Here is a 24,515-nt window from a genome sequence, read left to right as displayed (position 1 = left end):
TCAACTTGATCGAATTGAGTCAAATTTCGTTACAGCAACATCCTAGCTTCTGCGAAAACGCGCCAAATGTAATAGCGCAGAACCTGTTCTTTCCCCGACAATACTGCTCATCTTTTCTTCACGTTCGACAAGTTTTATGAATAGCGTGCGCGGTCTATTTATATCTTAAGTCTATGGTGTGAACCGAACTGGACCATTTCGCGGTGGCAAAAACATGTCACATACGCGTTTGTGTTTCCCTGGCTTTCCGCATCAGCTCTAAGTTCTCCAAAGTTTTCCCTTCTTGGTGACCTGTCCTTTCTTTTTTGCTCACCAAACATCTTCAACATCGTGAAAATCAAGATGGCCGACAAAAAAAAAAAAAAAAAAATTGGCACTCTTATTTTTTTTTTCTCGCAAGCTGTTTTTCTCAACATCGTGAGGAGCAAATCTGGAACCAATGGAGATTGGCTACAGGATTCACCGACTCATCACATTTGTGCTTCGAGTTATTATGGCAAATCTAACGCCAACCGAGTTTCTTGGTGTGATTGCTGTTTGAAGCCATGCTAGTGGCACATTTCGGGCGAGAAATTAATTTTTTTTCAGGTATCACGCCGAATTCTGTCAAAAACTGAGATGTTTTTTGTCTGACCAGAGAAATGCTCATCTATACAGATAAAAAAAAAAATTGAAAAATTCCCAGGATGCACGACGACAAATAGGGCTCAATAAATTTCAATGATGACGAACACGATATAATGAGACCTAAGACCACACTTATGAGAAAATTAATCAAATACCGGTCACATGTAATATGGGCTGGCCATATTCCCTCGAGGAAAATACGAGAAATTGGGATACCAAATACTGCGGTAAATCGCCAAAAATGATGCCAAAGATGAACAAAGTTACTAATCACACAAATCACCGATAATTCGCTAATGGCGGAAAATGAAGTGCCACTGCAAATCATAGTGACTATTCTGCGAAAAAAAGAAAAAAAAAAAATGTTTGATATGACTGGACTGACCATATTTGCTCGAGAAAAACACGATACCCGCAACTGAGCTTTGAAATACGGCAAAATAAGGGACATTGCCAATAATCGCCAAAAATAATGCCAAACGTACGCAAAGTCGCCAACTAATACTGAAAGCACAGAAAAGACGTCAATCGAGGAAAAATGAACCACCTCTTCAAATTGCAGTGAATTAAGAAAACATGAAAAGACAAATGTCTTTTTTGTAGTCGTAATTGTCGTAAGGGGCCGTTCAAGTATTACGTCAGCAAATTTTTAGCCATTTTTGAACCACTCCCCACCATGGGCGGAGATACAGCGTCAAAGGTGGAGTCAACTGATCTAATGTATATATGTATATATGAGCTGACATCATCATCGTGCCCCCCCCCAGCAATAATGACGTTGCCCCCCCAGACTTCCAAGTCAATCACTGCATATGCTCCCCACATTGTTAGCGAAAGTCAGCAAAACTCTGAACCCCACCTTGTCAGCAAAATTTCGTCAGCACCGTCCCCTACCTCCTAACGCATAGTGGTGGGATCACAAACGTATGCGGAAGGGGGCATAGGGTGCTCGTGCGTATCCCCCCAGACGAAAAAAAAAATTTTTAATGCAAAAATTAAAAAAAAAAATTTAATTAAAATTTCGAAAGAAAATACCTTTATATATGTTATTATAATCAATTTCTGTTAATTTCAATGTTATTTGAAGGCTGTGAACCCAAAATTTCCCTTTAAGAAATTCATTGCGACCCATCCTTTAACCCACATATGGTAAATCCTTGACCCGCGGACCAACTGGGGCTCTGAAAATTATCTGATGTGGCTTGTCCCTCAAACCTAATTTTGTAAAAATGCACATTTACAAATCGCTTAAATGACCCACGGCACAATTCCAGAGCATTTAAGTGGCCCGTGGCACATTTTCAGATCACTGAAGTAGGCCTTAAAGATCATTTTCACATTGAAAGATCACTTAAGTAATCCGCGGCATAGTGTCAGAACACTTAAACGATCCATCCCTTGAGTAACATGTGGCACAGTTTTAGAGCACTTAAGCGGCCCCAGTGCGGTTCTACATCACTCAAAAGTCACACGCAAAACATTCCCAGATTACTTAAGTGGTCCGTGACATAATTATGGATCACTCGAGTGATAGGTGGCACAGTTCCAGAGTACTTGAAGAGATCACTAAAGCGGCTCTGCATAGGGGGGAATGTTAGTTCAGGCATCCAATATTTATCGAAAGGTTTTTTTTCCGTTTTTGGTGCACCAAATAAGATGCCATTAAGAATTTTTCATATCATAAAGGGTGGTTTATGACGAAAGCATCATCCAAACCCCCCCCCCCCCCTTGTCATCAAAAGTCAGCAAATCGGAACTCTCCTTCGATGCTGACGTAATACTTCTATGACCCCTAATGGGAATTCTGAGTTGGGAAGATAATTTTAATCGTTGATTTTTGAAGAATAAAGGTCAAGTTAATTGAAAATACGTGAAAAACCGGGACATTTTTGCAAAAACGTCGGGACAGCCGGAAAAACTGACAAAAACCGGGACTGTCGTAACAAATATGGTATGTATGGTCACCCTAAACATGACAAACATGTGAGATGAATATTTATATTTTTGGTCATACCATAATGAAATTGATAAATTGAGTGTATTATCAATCCTTGATTGCTGTTGCGAATAAAAATTCAAAGACTTCGTTGAAAATTTGGAAAAAAATGGGCCATTTTTTTGAAAAACAAAATCAGGACGACCAAAATTACGGGAAATGACGGGTGATATGGTCAATATAGACATAAAGTCATCATGGAAAAATATACGGGCTACTACTGCCATCTATCCCTGATAAAAAGTACTGTAGTAGTTTTTGAATGAGAGGATAGATGGCGGCACACCCTGTTTTCAGAAGCATTTTTTTGTCACTTCCAAATTCCAAGAGGGAATGCGAGCCGGTCTCTACCATTTTGAAGAAACGCCTCTCCGAGAGAGCAGGCGGACCTTCAACATGGTACTTACAGAGCATGGAAATTCAATCACATTCATTGCCATCTTCACTTTAAAATATGGAAGTCAGCACCATCTCGAATACGAAACAAGCACGTTAGGTAGGGTTACCAACCGTCCTGTTTTTCCCTTTTTTTCTATGGAAATTTTTGTTTCTCGGCTCTGAAACAATTTTCTTCATAAATATGACTGTTTCCCCCCTCCAACTACGCATTCACCAATAGCCGTCGAAATTCCCGGAATTTTTTCTGTTTCGGCTTTTTTTTGGTGGTTCTGTTTTATGGTTGGGAAAAATTATTGCTGTTGCTGGCTTTATGTGTTGGAATAGTGACGCCATCTATCGGGTCAATTGGGATAAGTGTCGTCACTAAGGGGGCGTGCGCAGGCGTCCTATTTTCTCAGTTCGCGAATCTAGCAACCCTAACGGTAGGGCTACGCGTAAAGTTTCCATATTCGAAAACTAAGGAAGAACTGAGCACGCAATCTTAGCGCAGCAGTCTTTCAGATTTTCACAACAGATGGCACCACTATTCTGATCAATAAAACCGGCCACAAACGCATTTTTCCCTAACTAAAGTAGAACCACTAAAAAAACAAAAACTTCTGGGAATTTCGAAGGCTATTGGTAAATACGGGTGGGAAAAAAACGGTCATATCAATGGAGAGATAGATCTGTTTCAAGAGGGGGGGGGGGATTTAAATACGGCTACCTGAAGAGGAGGGCAAAAGGGCGAATTTTCCGAAACGTAGGAGGACGCTTAAAATGACATGAACAAAGAGGCATCCGGCAACCCTAGCCAAGCATAAAGTCAACACACTCATTCTAGTATGTACCAATTCGTTAGAAATTTCTCAGAGGAATGTGTACGAGGTGCAGGTGCTGTTAAGTAGTCACCATATCATGATATACCAGGATGTGGACCTGTCCCCCCTTCCCCTCCCATGGCCTCTTCGTATTTCCGTCCATGCTCACATATGGTCATCAACTTCTCACACTAGGAGTTCAGACTTTGATCCCTATTCAGCTACCTACTGCAGGTGCAGTGAACTTCTCTCTGTTCGAGGGCCGACATAATGGTCAGCTGCAGAGCTGAACCAGGAACGACACTCCAGTGTATAAACCGCACCAGTAAAATGCTCCAGAAAACTAGCAGATTTGTCACTGCCATAAGTAGTCTTATGATATGAATAAAGACGAGCAATTTATTCATTAAACTTTTATTCTGGGTTTTGTATTCCTTCACTTCTTCATAAGCTAATACGTATTCATTGTTTGCCTGGTTGAGGTTCAGTATTTTTGCCTTGTCGGGGGCCCCCACAAGATTACTTCACAGGCTCCACGCCGCATGCGACCTGCGGGCCAGCAGTTGGTCACCCCTAACCCAGTGTAATTCCTTCCTACGATTATACATCCGGTGATTGTCGATCAGCCCTGGAGTTTCTGCTAGCTTGGCATTGTTTGGCGAGAACTTCTTGCCTTTGATGAAGTATCTCTATCCCTCTCTCCACAGCTTGCAACAATAAATCCGATAACAACCTTTTAGCTCGGACTCCATTAACAGAAAACAGGTGGCAGCACCGTAATAACTTCTCGATGCAATCTTCTAACTGCTTGAATCACCACTAAAGGTACACATTCATGAAAAAAAAAGTTTATTTATTGTGATATGTGAGTAATTTGTTAATGTGTACATTTAATGGCATTCGATGTCCCTGGTGATGCTGTCCGCAGCCTTCTCGGCGATCATCATGGTCGGAATCATCGTGTTGCCCGACGTGATCCTTGGCATGACTGATGCATCGACGACTCTCAGACCATCGATCCCTTTTACCCTGGAAAAAGAAAATGCAGTAGAAATTTTTTATATCACGTGATTGCATATGCACCGGAACCTGAGACAATTTTCAGCCCTCTGCAATAATTGTAGCCAATATACAATGCAACCCCTCCCGCCACTCGGGTCACAACAGGGGTGGGGGCAGGCGGGTCTGGTGTCCAGACTAGAAGGGTGCAAATTTCCCTTTTCAACCTCCCCTTCGACATTAGATGGGTGCGCCAAAATTCGTGCTTGCGCCGGCCGATTAAGCATCTGGTGGCGGCCGGGCTCCCACTCTTACACACACGGGCTAGAGCTCCGTATATACGTATAATGAAACGATTGGCAACTTTCAGCCCCCCCCCCCCAATGTTTACAATTATTCAATCATTACATTTCACTCATAATTATGAAAACTGATGTCAGATGGTGGCACTACACATAACAAGCATACACATAAGCACTGCACATAACAAGCAAGGCATTACACAAAAACAAACTTCACGTCAGGTTCACAACACGTACACGCACATTCCAACCATGTACCAATTCGTTAGAAGTTCCACAGAGTAATGTGAACGAATTGCATATTGTTTGTGCTTTAGTAGTAGTAGTAAATATTTCTGGCCACAGGTGATGGGGAGGGGACTCCGAAAAAATCCATTTGCCCGAGGGCCCATAATGCTTCAATGGGCACAGTATTTTGTAGAACGTGTCTGAGCATCCCCAGAATTAATTCAGAAATCAAGATCGTTTTCATGACGATCAAGTCGAGAATCCATAGGTGCATTGAACTCTTCCGACGGTCTGAGCGGCCACACACGGGCGCGTCAAGCCGTCCACTTTTTATTACAATATCTTTTGGCTCCTTTAAATTTTGCTGCTCATTGTAAGTGCCCCTCCCCTCTCCGCTTAAGTGATGGGGCAATCGTCCTCCCCCCCGTTCAGTGAGAAAAAGGATTATATTGGCATAGGCTTCTCGTTGCACCTACACCCTCACATAGACGGTTGAAAAAAAGAGCGATGGGGGAGGGACGCCACCTTCCCTTCCGATTCCGTGGAAAAAATGAATAACTGGCGTAGGCGATGATTTGCCCCTTCTTTCCTTTAGAAGAGCCCTGTACCCGCCAATGCCCTCTTTCCTCCCAATCTAGTTCCAGACCTTATCACCAATGATTGCAAACTGTCTATTTCACGAGATCAGCGGTTACAAATTAGCGATTTTTGGTGATTTTCGGTGGTATTTGGCGATTTTTTGGTGGCATTTGGCGAGTTTGGTGAAATTTAGCGAATAGACGATAGTTTTTCCGATGTGATCATTTCAGGTCATACTGATAAATGGACAGGCACATAGTATCCCGTCCAACTCACCTCAGGTCCGGTCCGACCACGGTGGACGGGTCACCTTTGTGCCCCATCTTCGCCGTGCCGCAAGGATGATGGAAAGTGAACAAGATGTGCCTGACGTAACAGATCAGGCTCTCGTCCTCGTCGTGCCTGTAAGGCTCACATTCGGCCGGTAGAATATCCTCGAAGATGTCCTTGGCTCCGATCCTGCGCATGGCCGTGGTATTCGCCATCTTCCGGCAGAATTTCAGACCTGCAATTCAGAGACGGAAATGTTAGGTCATCGAACCCGGACACTCCTGGGATCTTCCGCGTCTCCCATTCGTGTGACTGACTCACCGTTCACAGCATCGAGGACGTCATGTGGGTCCTTGAAATACTTCGGATTGATGACCGGAGGATCGTAGGGGTCTTTGGAGCGTAACTTAACGGACCCTCTGCTTTCCGGGTTGGTCACCATCACCGCACACGAGACCATTGTCCTGTTGATGCGCTGTCCATAGAGCCGATCGTAAATCTGAAAGAGTTTCAAGACTTGTACATGTCTGCAGAAGTGTCCTCTCAACTTGTTAATCTATGCTGTACAATGTACAGTGCACTTATATAATAACATGTCCTGACTGACTGATTCATCATCACCAAGCCGGAATCACTGAAGCTATAAATATCAAATTTAGTCAATAGTTTGGTATCATGACGTAAAGTCCCAATAAGAAAGGGTTTTCCGAAATTCTCGACCCCTAAGGGGGTCATAAGAGAGTTCAAAGGTTACATAGAGAAATCACGCCGAGCCGAAACTACTGGAGCTATAATTATGAAACTTGGTCAGTAATTTTACTTGATTCCGTAAAAACAATTTAAGAAGCGGATTTTTGAAATTCGACCCTTGAAGGGGTCATAATAGGGTTCAAATGTTATACAGCGAAATCATGTTGAGCCGAAACCGCTATAGCTATAATTATGAAATTTGGTCAGTAGTTTTAGTTTGTAATGTAGAGGCTCGCTAAAAAGGGATATTTCAAACTTCATCTAAGGGGGTCATATGGGGAGGGGGGGGGGGAATAGTTTCAAAGGTTATATGGAGCAATCGTCGTTGAGTCCAAACAGCAGAAGCTATGAACATGAAATTTGGTGAGTATTATATTTTATAATACAGAGAATCACTACGACGGGATTTCTGAAAATTTAACCCCCAACGTGGTGCAAATGTTATATGGGACGGGTTAGATGACCAAATTCACGCGAGCGAAGTCGCGGGCTACATCTAGCACAAGATACTCGAGGAATCTCATAGAAACCTGTCTCCGAATGGGCCATTCCCATGATTATGTACTCTTTAGGTCACTGCCATGAATACACTCTATTTAGGTCACTCCCATGCTTATACACTCTTTAGGTCACTCCCATGCTTATACACTCTTTAGGTCACTCCCATGCTTATACACTCTTTAGGTCACTCCCATGCTTATACACTCTTAAGGCCACTCTTTTGGTCACCCACTAACGTTGTTTTTCGCTCTCTAGGCCACTCTTTTGGTCACTCATGGACCTGGTTCTTCGCTCTCGTTACGAGAGGGCTCAAGTTATGGGTAGTTCTTGATTCTGAAATAGTCGCACATTCCCCCCCACCCCCCACTATATTTAACTTGAAAGTTTCATTTCTTCATAGCTTGATTTTTTTCCCACAGCTCTTTGTGGCTGGTCCCTCAAAGCAGCTGTCTAGGCTTCCTTTCAACTTGATTTCCTCCTCCTCCCATTCCCTTGAAATATCTCAGGACCACAAGGGCCCCAAGTTGAGAAACACTACTCTAGATTACTCCCTTGGTCACTCACTGACCTGCTACTGCTACTCACTCTAGAGGTCATTACACTTATACTTACTCACTGTTTTGGTTACTCTCAAGTTCTGGGAGCCCGCAGCCGGATTTCATTTACTTTTGTAAGTAGAAAGCCCGGTCAAACATACGCCAAACGGAAAATGAATGTAAGGGAAGGGGGTGAAAAGAAACAGCGCGGCCCGGCGTGAATGATGCCAGGGCTCGGCGGTGGAGAAACACGACTGCTCTAGGTCACTCTTTCGGTCACTCACCTGGTCCCTCGATTTCTAGGCAGATTCGGTTTTGCCACCTTTCTCGCATCCCGTTCTCATTTTTTTGATCCACTCATTCTTCAGATTTGCCGTCCCCCCTGAACCCGTTTAGTATCTCTTCCTGCAAATACTCTTCTGAACACACACTCTCAATACAATACCTCTTGCTTCAAATATCCGTTGCTCTTTTTGGAACGGACCTTGAGTTCGTCCATGTAAACCTCGTTGACGGTCTTCTTGTCGCCGTCACCACTCAAGAAAGTTATGGCGCCGAAGCCCGGTATCGAAGTCATCGGTCCTACGAGAGAGAGTCACAATTAGAACAACTACAGCAAATCGGTGCTCGTCGAACCTACGCAACTGGAATGATGACAGGTCTCGTAGGCTATACCTTGCCTGTCGCTAATGTACTGGTCAACGAAATCGGGCTCGTGCCACCTGTAGGAGTATATCGGAAAACTGTCGTCGATATCGAAGGGGGCGTAGACGCCCACGTGATCCTGGAAATTTCTTCCGACCGGCAGATCCGCCACTACTGGAATCTACGGAGATTATGAATGCAATATTACGAGTTATATAATTAAAATTATATTAATAAATTATATAATTATTGTGAGTAATACTTAATATTATTCATCTTACATTGAGAAAATACAGCACAAAACGCAATACACCACCATCGGCAATACAGCAAAATAAGTCGTGCACCATGATAAGGAATGCCCTACAATACGTGATGCATCGCAATAGGCAAAGTACCATAATATGCAATGCACCACAATACATAATAATAAGCACTGCATTAGAATAAGTGATATGGCACGTGATGCACTGAAATACATAATGCATAACAATGAGCAATTGACTAATATTTACAGTGCACCAAAATAGTCGTCAAATTGCCAGTTTCCCACTCTGATTTCGATAATAATACACTGCCATCATAAATACAGCATAATACTCGATGCACCGCAATATATACTCATATGCAATGCACCACAATGAGAAATACAGCATAATGTATCGTAATGAGCAAAGTACCATAATACGCAATGAGTCATAATGCTCATCACTGCATTACAATAAGTAATACAGCACGTAAATGAATTTGTTGTCAATCAAGTTTCGGTAAGTAAAAAAAAGCCAGCGGAAACCCCGGAATTGTGCCATCTACCGACAGACAGACATGACCGCCCAGAGAGACCATTATGGATTGTTTATGTTCTTTCCCAAAGGGTTGCATGATCTCGGAGAGCTATCGGCCCCATCTACCGACAGGCCAAGAAAATACACGGCGCTACTATTCGAGTAAAACCGTTAGAGTGACTTACTCGCATTTCTTCTAGGTGTTTCCGTGGCCCGATCCCAGACAGCATTAGCAGCTGCGCGCTATTGACGGCTCCAGCCGATAATATGACTTCCCTGGTGACGTCGACTCGGTGCTGCTCGCCCCGGATGTCGAACTCGACTGCTGTTGCCCTTCCGTCGCTCACGATAACCTGTCACGGAAGAGAAAACTCGTGGGTGTCTCTGTCGTTTATACGTCACACAACGACACTTGGTCCTTTTCGTTCTTACTCACCTTCTTCACGAAAGCCTCGGCTACGATGTCGAGGTTCGGCCGATCTTCAGCTGGAACCAGGTAGGCTTTGGCGGCGCTGCAGCGCTGTGCTTTCCTCGTTGTAAACTGAGTATCGAAAATACCTTCGAAAAGACAAGAAAATCACCATTGGGTCTTTTCATCCATTTGAGACGGACAAAGATCAAGGATATCGTCGAATAAAGGCCTAATTACCTATTTGATTCTGCCCATTGGAATCCACCACCGCTAATCCAAGTTCTTCCCCGGCATCCAAGATGACGGTCCGCAAAGGAGGCTCGAAACTGGATCGTTCGACGGTGACTGGTCCACCAGCTCCATGGTAATCTACGAGAGGAAGCGACATCATTATGGGATGATCACTCTCGCTTTAGCAAATTTTATAATTTTCCGACTTTATACAAATACAAATACAACGCCAGAACAGGCAAAATGCCCAACGAGGTGGCTGGGAAAAAGATGCCCTAAAAATATGGATGTCATGCATTTCAAAAATACAGCAACCCAATTAAAAATGCAATTAACAAAAAATTATAAACAATATATACACATGATAAAATATTATACAACGCCCATAAAGAATACTTATGGTTGTCTTATTCTAAGTATGGAATAGAGCTTCTCGATTTACCCCAACATGTTTATCGTATTTCTTTTTAAACGTGTCAATTGTGTTACAATTTACTACCTCCGGCGGTAAGCTATTCCATTTATTAACAACCCTATTGGAGAAAAATTCCCTGCGACACCATAACCTTGCATTGTCCCTCACCAATCGATACTGGTGTCCCCTTGTAGAAGCAGTTGATTGGCGGTGTACTAAAAGTTCATGGTCCATCCTATCCATCCCATTGAAAATTTTGAACATTTCGATCATATCTCCTCGACACCTACGTTCATCCAATGTAAACATATTCAAAAAATGAAGTCTCTCTTCGTAACTCAAGCCTTCGAAACTCTCCTCGTAACACTCCTCCTGTGTGCCAATAAGGACACGCGTAGCTCTTCTCTGCACCCCTTCAACCAAGTCTATGTCCCTCTGTAGGTATGGTCTCCAAAACCTTACAGCATACTCCAGTCCAGGACGAACTAAGCCTCGAAAAAGCGGAAGAATGACTTTAGGAGAACGCGAAGAGACCTTTTTTGAAAATGAGACCAAGCATTCTATTCGATTTTTTGACCTCCGCTGAACAATGTTCAGAAAACTTAAGTCGCTCGTCAATGAGAATTCCCAAATCGGTGACTCTAGTTGCATCCGGGATAGTGACACCATTCAACTCGTAAGAGAACCGTGGGTTGTTCGAACCAAAATGAGCGACCATGCACTTATCAACGCTAAACGTCATGCTCCATTCATTTGCCCATGCTGCAATCCTGTTTAAGTTGGTCTGGAGCAACTCCCTATTGCATTGATTCCCGATTACCCCCATTAGCTTCACATCATCTGCGAATTTGCTAGTAATCCCATCGATACCCTGATTGAGTTTATCGATAAAAAGTGAAAAAAGTATGGGGCCAAGGACACTTCCTTGAGGAACTCCACTTGTGACGTCTGTCCAAGTGGTGACCCGAAAGTAAAGAAGCTTGTGAACGATATCTGAGTTGGTAAATGATAGTTAAGTAAAGTAGCAGGTAAACGATTATAAAGTAAGGCCACCGGTAAAGCGATGGCTGAGTAAGGCAGCAGACCACACACTAACGATTGCTGAGTAAGGCCGCTGACCACACACTAACGATTGCTGTTTAAGGAGCCTGGTAAACGATGGTTGTTTAAGCTGCTGGTGAACGATGGTTGCTTAACGCTGCTGGTGAACGATGGTTGCTTAACGCTGCTGGTGAACGATGGTTGCTTAACGCTGCTGGTGAACGATGGTTGCTTAACGCTGCTGGTGAACGATTAGTAAGTGGGGTCATTGATAAAAGATAGGTAAAAATTGAAAAATAAACGGTAGTATAGTAGTATTAGTATAGTATATCGGCTAAGAAGGCCACTGGCAAATGATGCACGGCAGTTTGTAAACAATGGCCGAGTAAAACGGCTGGTAAACGATAGCTAAGCAAAGCAGCTGACGGTAAACGATGGCTGAGTAAGGCAGCTGGTAGAAAATAGTCAAAGCCACAGGCAAACGATTAGAGTTCAAGGCAGCTGGTAAACGCTGGCCGAAGAGAGCGGCTGGAAAAAAATGGTTGTTTAAGGTCGCTGGTGAATGGTCCGAGGACACAGGCTAACGATTTCTGTTTGAGGCTACTGGTAAACGATGGCTGAGTAATGCCACTGATTGCTTTTTAAGGTCGTTTGTGAACAACGGGATCCGTGAAAGCCTTGGTGCTAAGCATTAGAGGGCCCCAATAAAGCTAATCGGGGGTGGGGGGTAGAAAAATTCCCTCCACCCTTGGGGTTTCTGTATCCAAAGGTACGGTGCTAGGCGTTTGAGAATTTTCTTACAGCTAAAGCGAAATCAAAGGGTTTCTCACTCGATGCTCCGTAGGCCTTGTTGTCCTCCATCTTTTTGAAGAATGGCAAGACGCTGGTCCAGTTCCACCCGAGTGCCCCGAGCCGTTCCCATCTGTCGTAGTCCATCATGTTGCCCCTGACATTGAACATGGCGTTGATGATGGTCGATCCACCGATCACTTTGCCACTCGGCCATTTCAGCTTCTACCAAAAAAAAAGTATCACAAAACATTAAATTGTCTGGACCACAGTTTGACAAACCTTTCAATATGGCAGCACACGGTGCATCATCTACTAGTCGTTATTTTTTGCTTACGTTGTCCTTGAGTCCCAGAGCTGAATACTTCTGGGGCTCGATGTCGTAGTCCCAGTCCAGATCCGATCCGAAGAAAGGGCCGTAGATGGCCGGCAGGTCCGAAATCAGTGGTGGTGATTTACCGGCCTCCAGGAGTAGCACGTCCAGGCAAGATATTTCCGACAGGTGCGAGGCCATCACCGAACCAGCCGCGCCGGCTCCAACTGTACAAATGATCAGATCAAACTTATAGAATATAGGTGTGAACATAGTGCACGCGTGTTTCCGATTCAGAGAGTGGGCGGGGTTTACTCACACCGGGAGGGTGTGAGGGTGTACACAATGCAAGCGGTGATCCGCTGTAGTACTTGATACTGTATACTTTTTTATTCATCAAACCGGTTTGGGAGAGAAGCGAAAAAATGCTAAGGTAATGAAAAAAAAAACAATTTAGATTCTCAGTGTTGCCAATAACGTATCTGGAAAAATGGTTACATAAAACAGGGGTGGCAAACTTCTTTATGTTCAAGGGCAAACATAACGGTCTCAGCTGCAACATCATGTATTAGCCGCACCAGTAAAAAATGAGAGAGACCCCCGCAATTCGCGCATTTGTACTCACCGTAAGTACTTATAATATGGCGAAACACGGGCAATTTAGTCGCTGAAGTTTTACTTGGTGGGCCCTTTCACATTCATAAACATATTGATTATCTTATCTGGTTGCGTCCCCATCCAGATGTAACAACGCATCAAAAATTAGTTTCTTCTCCAAATTATTTCATCTAATCATAGTTTGAATTTAACAAATGAAACATTTGTTATAATTTTTTTCTTCAATTATTATTTTGGCAAAATAGGCAATTTGCCAAACGAAGTGTTGGAAAAATCAGGAAAAAAAAAATTGCCCATGTGCCAAGCTTTATGAGCAATTTATGTGTTTGAAAAGGGACTGCGCGATTGATAACACGGTAAATTATTTTTGTCACTAACAATAACGGATGTAAGTGTTTGTATTTCCACTGTTGGAACGAGAATAGCTCAAATAGTGATAACAAATTTGATTTAACATTTCGTAAATTATTAATTTTAATTTGATAACTAAGTCAGGGGCCCGAGGGCTAGATGTGGCCACCCCTGCCACAAAGTGCAAAGGAACGAGAACTCGAATTTATTTTTTCTCCCATTTACTCTGCTCCCCCCCTCCCACCCCGGGAAGGGTTCAGTAAAATAAATTATAATAATTAAGTTAATGTAATCAGTTTCTTTACTCGTTAATTACTGATATTCATGGTTAATAATCAATCTGCCGGATGAATCTGGAGGATTGTAAATCCCTTTCAGAAAGACCACAAAATGGATATAAGTCAACTGTAGTGTTGGCATGGTGAACGCCTTTGGAAACGCCAAATATAGTATAACTATTTATATATATATATATATATATATATTATCTTATAGTATTTTGATTAAGCTCTCCCCTAATCAATGAAAATAGTTCATGCGGTGAATATCGTCATCTTTTCTCCTAACTGATGTCGAATGATTCTCTCAATATTTTCAAATTTACCAAAGTATCAAATTTGAGTTTCAAAAGAAAATTGACAAATGCGTCAATTCACGTAAATCAATAAGTCACTAATTTCTCGTTCTCAGAAACATATACACTATAAGAGTTTCGTAAAAGTTATTTTATAAAACTTGAGCAATAAGCATATTGGTTACATTCGAGCAAGCAAATGTAACTGATGATCTTATTGGTTGCATTTTTCAAGTTTTAGAAAATAACTTTTATCAAACTTTTACAGTGTAATCCCGGCCTTAGTCTTTAGTCAGTCAGCCGGCTTGCGCAGAAACGGCGACACGGTATGCAAATGAACGGAACTTTTCCCGATTTCTTCGGTCTCTTGGAATTCATTATGACGGGATCCGACTGTAGATACGAAATATTCTTAATAGCATCTTATTCGGTGCGCCAAAAACGGAAAAACACCTTTCGATACTTATTGGGCACCCCTGAACCAACATTATCCCTATTGATAAGCTCCCTATAAAGCCACTTTAGTGATCTCTAAATGCTTCTCTAAGTGTTCAAATGATCCTTCAAGTGCTCTGGAAATGTGTCCGGGCCGCTCAAGTGCTCTAGAATTGTGCCACGTATCACTCAAGTGATCCGTAATTATGCCACGGATCACTTAAGTAATCGGGGAATGTTCCGCGGGTAACTTGAGTGATGTGGAACCGCACTAGGGGCCGCGTAAGTGCTCTAAAACTGTGCTACATGTCACTCAAGGGATCTCTAAATGCGCCACGAATCGTGTAAGTGTTCTGGAACTGTGTCGCAGGTCACTTAAGGGATCTTTGAATGTGAAAGTGATCTTTGAGGCCTACTTCAGTGATCTGAAAATGTGCCACGGGCCACTTAAATGCTCTGGAATTGTGCCACGGATCATTTAAGCGATTTGTAAATGTGCCGCTTAGTTCATTTTCACAAAATTAGGTTTGAGGGGTGAGGGACAAGCCACATCAGATAACCTTCAGGGTTACATTTGGTCTGCGGGTCAAGGGTTTGCCATATATGGCTTAAAGGGTGGGTCGCAATGAATACCATTATGCGTTTGGAGGTAGGGGGCAGTGCTGACGAAATTTTGCTTGGGGGGGAATTTTTTTTGAAAAGGGGGAGGGGGTCAGAGCTTTGCTGACTTTTACTAACAAGGGGGCGGGGGCGGTGAAAAATGGCTAAAAATTTGCTGCCGAAAAAACTTGAACGGTCCCTTTTAACCAATCAGTAACGAAGCGGATTTCCAGAATCGGAAACAGGCATGCACTATGTTAATACCCTCAGCGCATTTATTATGTGTGTTATCTCGAAACAATTTTCAGAGAGATATAAAAAAAATGGCACTCACCGATGACAAAGTCGTATTTGTCCTTGAAATTCTTCGATACCTTCGGAGCATGTCTCTGAGACGCCAGAGATTCCAGCAGAGGCGACAATAGTGGTGACTCGGCCAATCTTGTCGGATAGCTCCTCTCTTCGGTGATGTTGTAACGAAGGGTCTGGGGAACCCGAAACGAAAGGAAAAAAATCGATCCGTAAGTAAATCCGTGGTTCTTAATCGATGATACCTTTCTGGTTCCGAATTACACAGACATGTACGTATTATAATACTTACGTTAGACGCTCCGGAAACCGAAACAAAATGCGACAAGACCATGATGACGGTAGTACGAACAACGACGTTTCTTTCCATTGTCATGCAATGTGGTAAGTATATAACAATTATCTCTAGAATGTCTCTTCTTTCTCACAATATCTCTCAGAAATAAATGTCTCTAGACGCTCTACATATTACACCCGCGCGTGCCGGTGCTGTATTTAGAGCGTTTTTCCCCATCGATCTCTGGTAATAATATTTGCGCAGCTTTTATTTCAAACAGCAGGTGATCGTAATATCTATGACTTGTATCTGCATGAGTTGGGTGACCTAGATATACTAATATCTAGTGTATACAGCCAACCCTCGGTTTGAGAGCTCAATTCATTCCTGATGTCTGTTCGTAAACCGAAACAATTTTCCACGTAGGAGTCAATGTAAAATGAATTAATTTGTTCCTGGGACCCGCAGATTTCTAGTGTCGAGTTTATACAGCATTCCTTTATGCTGAAGTGCATAGCGTATAAAACCAATTGAAATCATCATACTGACACTGAAAACACTTTCTCCTAGAGAGGAACGATTTCAACCTTACGGTAACCGGGGCTTACATCCCATGCAAGGGCAGAGCCGGACCAATGTTTAGTATCATTATTTTCATCCACGGTAGAACCTTTAGGGGGCTGAAGATTTTGTTCGCTGACGAGGAGTATCTGCTAAGCCAAGGGTTTCCTAGGAGCAGGTTTCTACAGCTCGCAGCGCAAAAAAGCTGATTGGTCAAAAAAAACCTGAATTTCAGGTTTTTAACCAATCAGTGTTTTCAAGCCGCACACGGTGCAGAAGTTTTACTCCTAGCAAAACCCGGCTTTCGATTTGGAGGATAAAATACATTGAGTCCCGTCGACGCAATTCGATAAAAGTGTTTATTAACAGGAGCTGTCTGCTAAGAGAGAGTATCTGTTAAGGGAGGTTCTACTGTATTAATCTCAGTGTCGAAAAGCTTTCAAAATTTCTACCTGCAAAGCAACCTGGCTACAATGCCTTCTAAACCGAATTCATGGTTGTATGAGTCACTTGCTGTCAAGCAAAGCTAGCCCTAACCGTCGTAGTGAGAGGAGTTCCAGGGAAGTCTGGTCTCCTCCCTCCCGAAATGTTAGAAAATGACTGATATAAATGGAATAACATGTATGAGTCTAATGTTTTATCACTTCGGCCCCCCCCCCCAACAACTTCCGGAAATGTCAGTGGTCTCCCCCGTGAAATGAATTCTTGGCTATTTTCCTGCAGCCACGCTTTCTCAATAAGCAGTGTAGGGCATTAAAATGGTGTTTATGGAAGTCAGTGAGTGTTGGTTCTGTGACAAAGATTAGCGCAAAGCATCTCTGAAATATTTCTTTAATATAAACCTTCCTTCACAGTTTGCGAAGCGAGACAAGCTGATCTATGGGCTAGAGTAGAGGAGTCTTATTTGGAGAAAAGAAAACAAATCGCTATATTTGCTGGTTGTCCCAATTTCACTGTTGCTTCAGATTTGGTCGTATTTCTTCCCGATTTTCATGTTCGTAAACCAAGACAAGTTTTCGAACTTAATCAATTGTAGCTGTTCGCAAACCGAGACGTTCGTAAACCGAGGGTCGACTACTTATATTCACGAGCAAAATTTAAGAAAATTGTGCTGTGCAAATACTAGTGTTCCCGTACATAAGTGGAGCGTTTAGCTGGAAGAAATTCATTTCCGCGTTGCATGTTGCGGTTGTACGTCATTTCTATAATGAGTGAAACCAATAAAGATGAGGTTCCCGACAAATTTCTAATATTGAAGGCAATTTTTTCCGCCTTTTTTCAATTGATGACTTTTCTCTTGTGGTGAAAATCGGCAGTTATACATATCTCACCTGGTTTCTCTCCATGAAATATGGCCACCCTGTTAATAAGGTCCCGTAATGGCGAAATTAAAAAAATTTACTCATTCTCGGGGCCGGATTTTGAATACTGCGAATTACGCGGCAGCAGAAGGCGCCAACTGAAGGGGGCGGGGGGTGATTTTGTAAACCACCAATTGTAGGGGAGGGACGATTTTTTATCACCAAATTCGCTAACACTTGAAAAATTTATCCAGAGCACGCCCCGCTCATGCTAAAAAATTGTTGATTATGTGATTATGTCTTTGTTCATTGACGAGTCCTGTCGCAGCTGCAGCATAGGCGAAGATAGACTTGGAATTCTAGGGGGGGGGGGAGGCACGGTCATTATTTCTGGGGGGGGGCACGATGATGATGATGTCAATTCATATATACATATGTACATTAGATCAGTCGACTTCACCTTTGACGCTGGGGCGGGGGCAATGCACAACCACGCCCCTCCCCCGTATCTCTGCCAATGAGCTGCAGACGAGACGTTTGGTTTAGTTCTGAATTATTCGGCGGCAATTGGAGGTCCCGTATTTTCCCTACTTCCGGTGAATTGGTGGGGGGGGGGGGTCTGTATTTCACCCGGAAGAAAGTGAGGCATCGAGAGTTACGTTTGTCGCCGATGATAATTATCGCTTCAGTCGTACGGCGAGCGTGATTTGTTGTAAGGCTAGGATAGCGACAGCAGCAGCTCGCTCCAGTATTGTACCACCTGTCGATGGTATAAATATGGCTTTCCGCCGATAAAAAAATTTCGTTTCTTCTTCCTACTGATCTCTTTGCACGATTATGCATTTTAGTTTGTGCCGCCACCTACATGAAAATTTGGCTGACTGATTTTAACAACCGTACTTTTTTAGCGGCTTTCTTTTTCGGTTGGATCCAAGGCCGTAGTGAGGAGGGGTGAACAGGGGGTCTGGTTCCCCCCAGAAATGTGAGAAGATGACCGAAGAAAGGGGAAAAGATGGCCAAATCTATTGTTCTATCACTTAGGTCCCCCCCCCCGAATGAAATTTCTGGCCACGGGCCTAGTTGGATCCATCGCAATTAGACGTTAGAAAATTCATTTCCATACAAAAAATATAAAAAATAACCCCCTCGCTGTTATCTGTTATATCTAATCTAACCCTATTTCCCCGAGAAAAATACGGACACAGTCAAAATAGATGACAAATGTAACCAAAGTTGCCAACTCAATTCCTAAAATCATGAAAAATCGCCGAGAGCGGGGAAATAAAGCGTCAATGCGAATTGTAATAGATTAAAATGAATACCACCAAAACAAAACGTTTGAAAACACACGCGCGGCTCATGTGGAATGAATAATCGATGTTTTATTGATGATTATTCGATATTCGAATATTTGAATATTCTTATTTATATCCATAATTATCATCATAAGGCATTCATCTTTGTTTTCAATTAAGAATAAAAATTCCAGTGAAAAAACGGGACATTTCCATAAAAAAATCCGGGTTTGTCGAGATTACGTGAAAATACGGAAATGCCCCAAGAAATAGATCATTTGACCATTTTTGTCGCACCACGGCCATTTTCCGCACACGAGGACTAATTAGACCGGGACCTGCAATTTACTGCCGATTCCGAACGGCACAGGCTTGTTTTTCAATACTTATCGAATATACCGGGGCAGCCACCAGCAATTACCCAACAGGTATACCCTGCGGTAGCAATTTTTTTTGCGGGCATGCCGTTGTTTCTGTTGTACCCCCGTGTCAGGAGTTTTCTGACAAATACAAATACAACGCCACAACAGGCAAATTGCCCAACGAGGTGGCTGACTTAAGACATCATGGATCCCCGAGCCATTTTTTTTGGAGTCCCTACCTACTACTGCTACACCACACATGCACCCCCCCCCCCCGCGGAGCCCCCCAACGAATCGGTACATGCGGGAATGTGCGTCTACGTGTAGTGCAACCTGACGTAAAGTTTGTTTCGGTGTAATGCTTGTTATGTGTAGTGCTGTCACCTGCCCCCAGTTTTTCTAACTATGAGTGAAGTGTTATGGTTGAATGATTTACCGTTGTAGGACTGTTGCTCTCTGTGGCGAGACTTTTTAACGGGGAGATCGGCTCGCATTTGCGCCTTCAAGTTGGGAACCACAGAAAACCTACTTCAGCCGACCACCACTGTGGGGTTCGAACCCGGATCCTCGCATCACGAGTCCGGCACTATAATCACAAGAACGAACCGGGTATAGAATTTGCGACACCATCTAAACATCCTGGACGCGGCAGCCCAGGTCGATAAGATACTTGCCTAAAGTACCAAAGGATGTTCATAGGGTGTCGCGAGTTCGATACCCGGTTCGTCCTTGTCAGAAAACTTTCCAGACACAGGGGTACAACAGAAACGGCGACATGACCAAAGAAAAAATTGCTACCGCAGGGAATCCCCCATCGAGGTGTAAGAGCACCAACCTCTCGACGAGTATAAAAACAAGCGTGCAGTTCGGAATCGGCAATAAATTGTAGGTCCCGGTTCTAAAATTAGCCCTCGTGTGCAGAAAATGACCGTGGCGCGACAAAAATGATCAAAAATGATCATTTTGTACTTTAGGCGAGTATCTTATCGACCTGGGCTGCCGCCCACTCCCAACAAATACGGGATATATATATGGTCGCGCTTGGAAACCACATTATATCTATCGGGAAATGTACATAAGAAGGACCACGGGAACTATACTCTTTCGAATGCGAGATGTTCATAACAGCAGTGCTACTGGAACCACATTCTAACACGAAATGAACGTAGCATAAGAACCACGGGACCACTACTTTATATACGACGAGATATACATAGCAGAAGGACCACGGGTGTATATCCCATATTCTATCTATTGCGAGATATTCATATAACAGAAGGACCACGGGAACCACACTCTATATATTGTGAGATGCACATATCAGAAGAACCACGAGAACCATACTCTCTCGTTTGAGAGATTGATGCAGAGGGCTCACGATAACCACATTCTATCACGAAATATAGATGTACATAGCAGAACGTCCATGGGAACTGCTCTATCTATTGCGAGATGCACATATCAGAAGGACCACGAAAACCACACTCAGTCCATCGCGAATTATATATATCAGAAGAACCACGGTTACCATATGCTATCGATTGAGAGGCTGATGTAGAGGGCCCACGATAACCACAGTATATCTATCACTAAATCTGCATACCACAGGGAGCCGTACTCTATCGATTGCAAGATGTACATAGCAGAACGTCCATGGGAACCATACTCTATCGATTGCGAGATTTACATGGTACAAGGACCACGGGAACCCGACATCATCTACCGTGAGATGTACTTAGCAGAAAAGGGCCACGCTACGGAAACCCCACTCTATCTATTGTGAGATGCACATATTAGTAGGACCACGGGAACCATACGCTATCGATTGAGAGAATGCTGCAGAGGGCTCAAGATAATCCAGTCTATCACGAAATCTGCATGCCACAAGGACCACGGGAACCATATTCTATCTATTGCGAAATGTTCGTAGCAGAAGGACCACGAAACCCATACTCTATCGTGAAATGTGTAATGCAGATGGACCACGAGAACCACACTCGATCTACCCCAAAATGCACATAGCAGAAGGACCACGGGAACCATACTCAATCGATTGCGAGATGTACATAGCAGAAGGACTACGAGAACCACATTTTATCTATTGCGAAATGAATGTAGCATAAGCACCACGGGACCAATACTTTATATACAAGCTGTACATGGCAGAAGGACCACGGGAACCGTTCTCCATCTCTTGCGAGATGCTTATATCAGAACGACCACGGGAATTATATTCTATCAATTGCGAGATGCACATAGTAGAAGGACCACGGGAACCACTTTTTATCACGAACTGTATATAGCAGAAAGACCACAAGAACCACTTTTTATCTATCGTGAAATGCACAATTGCACATAGCAGAAGGACCACGTAAACCACACTCTATCTAATGCGAGATGTTCATAACAAATGGGACACGAAAACCACTCTATCGTAAACTGTTTATAGTAGAGCGACTACGAGAACCACACTCGATCTATCCCGAAATGCACATAGTACAGTCGAATCCCGTTTTAACGAATACCGTTATAGCGGAAATCTCGTTTTAATGAACACTTTTCTAATCCACCAGATAAGTTGACATAGAAACAATACAAAGACCTGGTATTCCTTTATAACGAAATTTCATTATAACGGAGTTATTTCTCTGGTCTCTTAGAGTTCGTTATGATGGGATTCGAGTGTAGAAGGCCCACGGTGCCAATACCTTATGTACGACAAGCTGTACATAGTAAAAGGACCACGGGAACCATGCTCCATCTCTCGAGATGCTCATATCAGAAGGACCACGGGAATTATATTCTATCTATTGCGAGATGTACATAGTAGAAGAACCAAGGGAAACCACACTATCACGAACTCTATATAGCAGAGAGACCACGACAACCATTTACTATCTATCGCGCTCACGATAGCCACATTCTATCACGAAATCTGTATACAACAAGGACCACGGGAACCGTACTCTATCGATTGCGAGATGTACATAATAGAAGGGATACGGAAACCACACTCTATCTATCGGGAAATGTACATGAGAAAGACCACGGGAGCCATACTCTATGGATTGCGAGATGTGCATAGCAGAAGGACCACGGGAGCCATACTGAATCAATTGCGAGATAGGATGTGGTTTTTGTGGTTCTTTTATTATATGAATCTCGTGATCCTTCTGCTAGGCAGATTTCGCGATAGATACAATGTGGTTTTTGTGGTTCTTCGTCTGTGTAATTCACCATTCCGTATTTCTATCTCCGTATTTCCATCTATCATGACATGCACGTATGAGAAGGACCACGAGAACCCCACACTAGCTATCGAGAAATGTTCATAGCAGAAGGACCACAGGAAGCACACTTTATCGCGAAATATATCAGGACCATGGTGAACCATACACTATCGAGAGATGTACATAACAAAAGGACTACCGGAACCACATTCTATCTATCGCGAAATGAATGTAGCTTAAGGACCACGATAACCACATTCTATTTATCACGAAATCTGTATCCCACAAGGACCCCGGGAACCATACTCTATCGATTGCGAGATGTATGATACTCTATCGATAGCAGAAGGACCACCGGAACCCACATTCTATCTATCGCGATAGAATCGTAGTAGTAATAGAATCTATCGTAGCATAAGGGCCACGGGACCAATACTTTATATACGACGAGATGTACATGGCAAAAGGACCACGGAAACCATATTCTATCTATTGCGAGATGTTCGTAACAGAAGGACCACGTAAACGTGAACAGTGTATAGCAGAAGTACCACGGGAACTCAACTCCATCTATTCCGAAATGCACATAGTAGAAGGACCACGGGAACCGCATTGTATCTATCGCGAAATGAATGTAGCATAAGGACCATGGGACCAATACTTTATATATGACGAGATGTACATGGCAGAAGGACCAAGGGAACCATGCTCCATCTCTTGCGAGATGCTCATATCAGAAAGACCACGGGAATTATATTCCATCTATTGCGAGATGCACATACCAGAAGAACCATACTCTAGGAATTGCGAGATGTACATAGTAGAAGGACCACGGGAACCACACTCTATCACGAACTGTAGAACTGCAGAAAGACCACGAGAACCACTTTCTATCTATCGTGAAATGCACATAGCAGAAGAACCACGGGACCAATCCTCTATAGTCTGTCTCATAGCAGAAGGACCACGTAAACCATACTCTATCAAATGCGAGATGCGTATAGTAAAAGGACCGCCAGAACCTTCCTCTATCCATCGTGAAATGTACATAGCAGAAGGACCACGGAAACCATACTCAGTCTATCGCGTACTATACAAATCAGAAGGACCACGAAAACCATACTCAGTCTATCGCGTACTATACAAATCAGAAGGACCACGGAAACCATACTCAGTCTATCGCGTGCCATTCTTGTGGTCACATGCTGGAACACTCTCCGGATCACTCTTGTGGTCACTCCCCCATGCTTGCACACTCTCTAATTCACTTACATGGTTATGCACTATCCAGGTCACACTTGTGGTCACTTACGTGCTTGCTCACTCTCTAAATTATTGCTTGTTTGCCTTCCTACTTTCTAGGTCACACGTGTGCTTGCGCACTCTTGAGGTCACTCGCATGCTAGCACACTGTCTAGTTCACTCAGGTGGTGGCAGAACCTCCGGACCACTCGCATGTGGTCACTTACGTGCTTGCTCACTCTCTAAATTATTGCTTGTTTGCCTTCCTACTTTCTAGGTCACACGTGTGCTTGCGCACTCTTGAGGTCACTCGCATGCTAGCACACTGTCTAGTTCACTCAGGTGGTGGCAGAACCTCCGGACCACTCGCATGTGGTCACTTACGTGCTTGCTCACTCTCTAAATTATTGCTTGTTTGCCTTCCTACTTTCTAGGTCACACGTGTGCTTGCGCACTCTTGAGGTCACTCGCATGCTAGCACACTGTCTAGTTCACTCAGGTGGTGGCAGAACCTCCGGACCACTCGCATGCTTGCACACCTTCCAGGTCACACACACAGACACGATTGCACATTCTCCAGGTCATACGCATGTTTGAACACTCTCTAGGCCATACGGACTCTAGGCTTGTTTCCGTCGTTTTATGAACGATTGGCATCGCTATTTGCTAATGATAACGAGGCTTCAAATTTCCGTCTCTCACTAGCAATCAAACAGGAAAAACCCCCATCGATCGATAATCG

At 43.4% G+C, this 24,515-nt stretch overlaps 1 protein-coding gene across 2 annotated transcripts; it reads right to left on the bottom strand.

Moving 5' to 3' along the window:
* Nucleotides 1-4,654: 4,654 nt before the first annotated feature.
* On the bottom strand, nucleotides 4,655-16,000 carry LOC149070999 (glucose dehydrogenase [FAD, quinone]-like). 2 transcript variants are annotated; one of them, XM_089248432.1, is made up of 12 exons: nucleotides 15,798-16,000; nucleotides 15,531-15,681; nucleotides 12,643-12,845; nucleotides 12,347-12,530; nucleotides 10,067-10,198; nucleotides 9,854-9,975; nucleotides 9,603-9,770; nucleotides 8,663-8,813; nucleotides 8,433-8,569; nucleotides 6,522-6,699; nucleotides 6,207-6,435; nucleotides 4,655-4,851 (listed from the first exon to the last, which is right to left on the bottom strand). In XM_089248432.1, exons 1-12 carry the CDS (start codon nucleotides 15,879-15,881, stop codon nucleotides 4,713-4,715), a joined length of 1,878 nt encoding a protein of 625 aa, XP_089104558.1. In that variant the 5' UTR covers nucleotides 15,882-16,000; the 3' UTR covers nucleotides 4,655-4,712. The 2 variants fall into 2 exon arrangements, with proteins under 2 accessions (XP_089104558.1, XP_089104559.1); XM_089248433.1 differs by having other exon boundaries at nucleotides 8,472-8,569; nucleotides 15,798-15,965.
* Nucleotides 16,001-24,515: the final 8,515 nt, after the last annotated feature.

This window comes from Pholcus phalangioides, unplaced genomic scaffold (assembly GCF_987345545.1).
Source record: "Pholcus phalangioides strain wild (caught in Gottingen) unplaced genomic scaffold, Ppha-v1.0 ptg000020l_1, whole genome shotgun sequence".
NCBI lineage: Eukaryota > Metazoa > Arthropoda > Arachnida > Araneae > Pholcidae > Pholcus > Pholcus phalangioides.
The sequence above is the reverse complement of the archived record's forward strand: the minus strand, read 5'-3'. Positions and strand labels throughout refer to the sequence as shown.

What these genes read in the sequence shown, in the direction of transcription:
- LOC149070999 (XM_089248432.1), bottom strand. Translation starts at nt 15,881, where the DNA reads ATGACAATGGAAAGAAACGTCGTTGTTCGTACTACCGTCATCATGGTC. An exon ending in CTCTGGGACTCAAGGACAAC is followed by an intron (nt 12,531 to 12,642) that starts GTAAGCAAAAAA and finishes TTTTTTTGGTAG; the next exon opens with AAGCTGAAATGGCCGAGTGG. An exon ending in CGTCCTCGATGCTGTGAACG is followed by an intron (nt 6,436 to 6,521) that starts GTGAGTCAGTCA and finishes TCTGAATTGCAG; the next exon opens with GTCTGAAATTCTGCCGGAAG.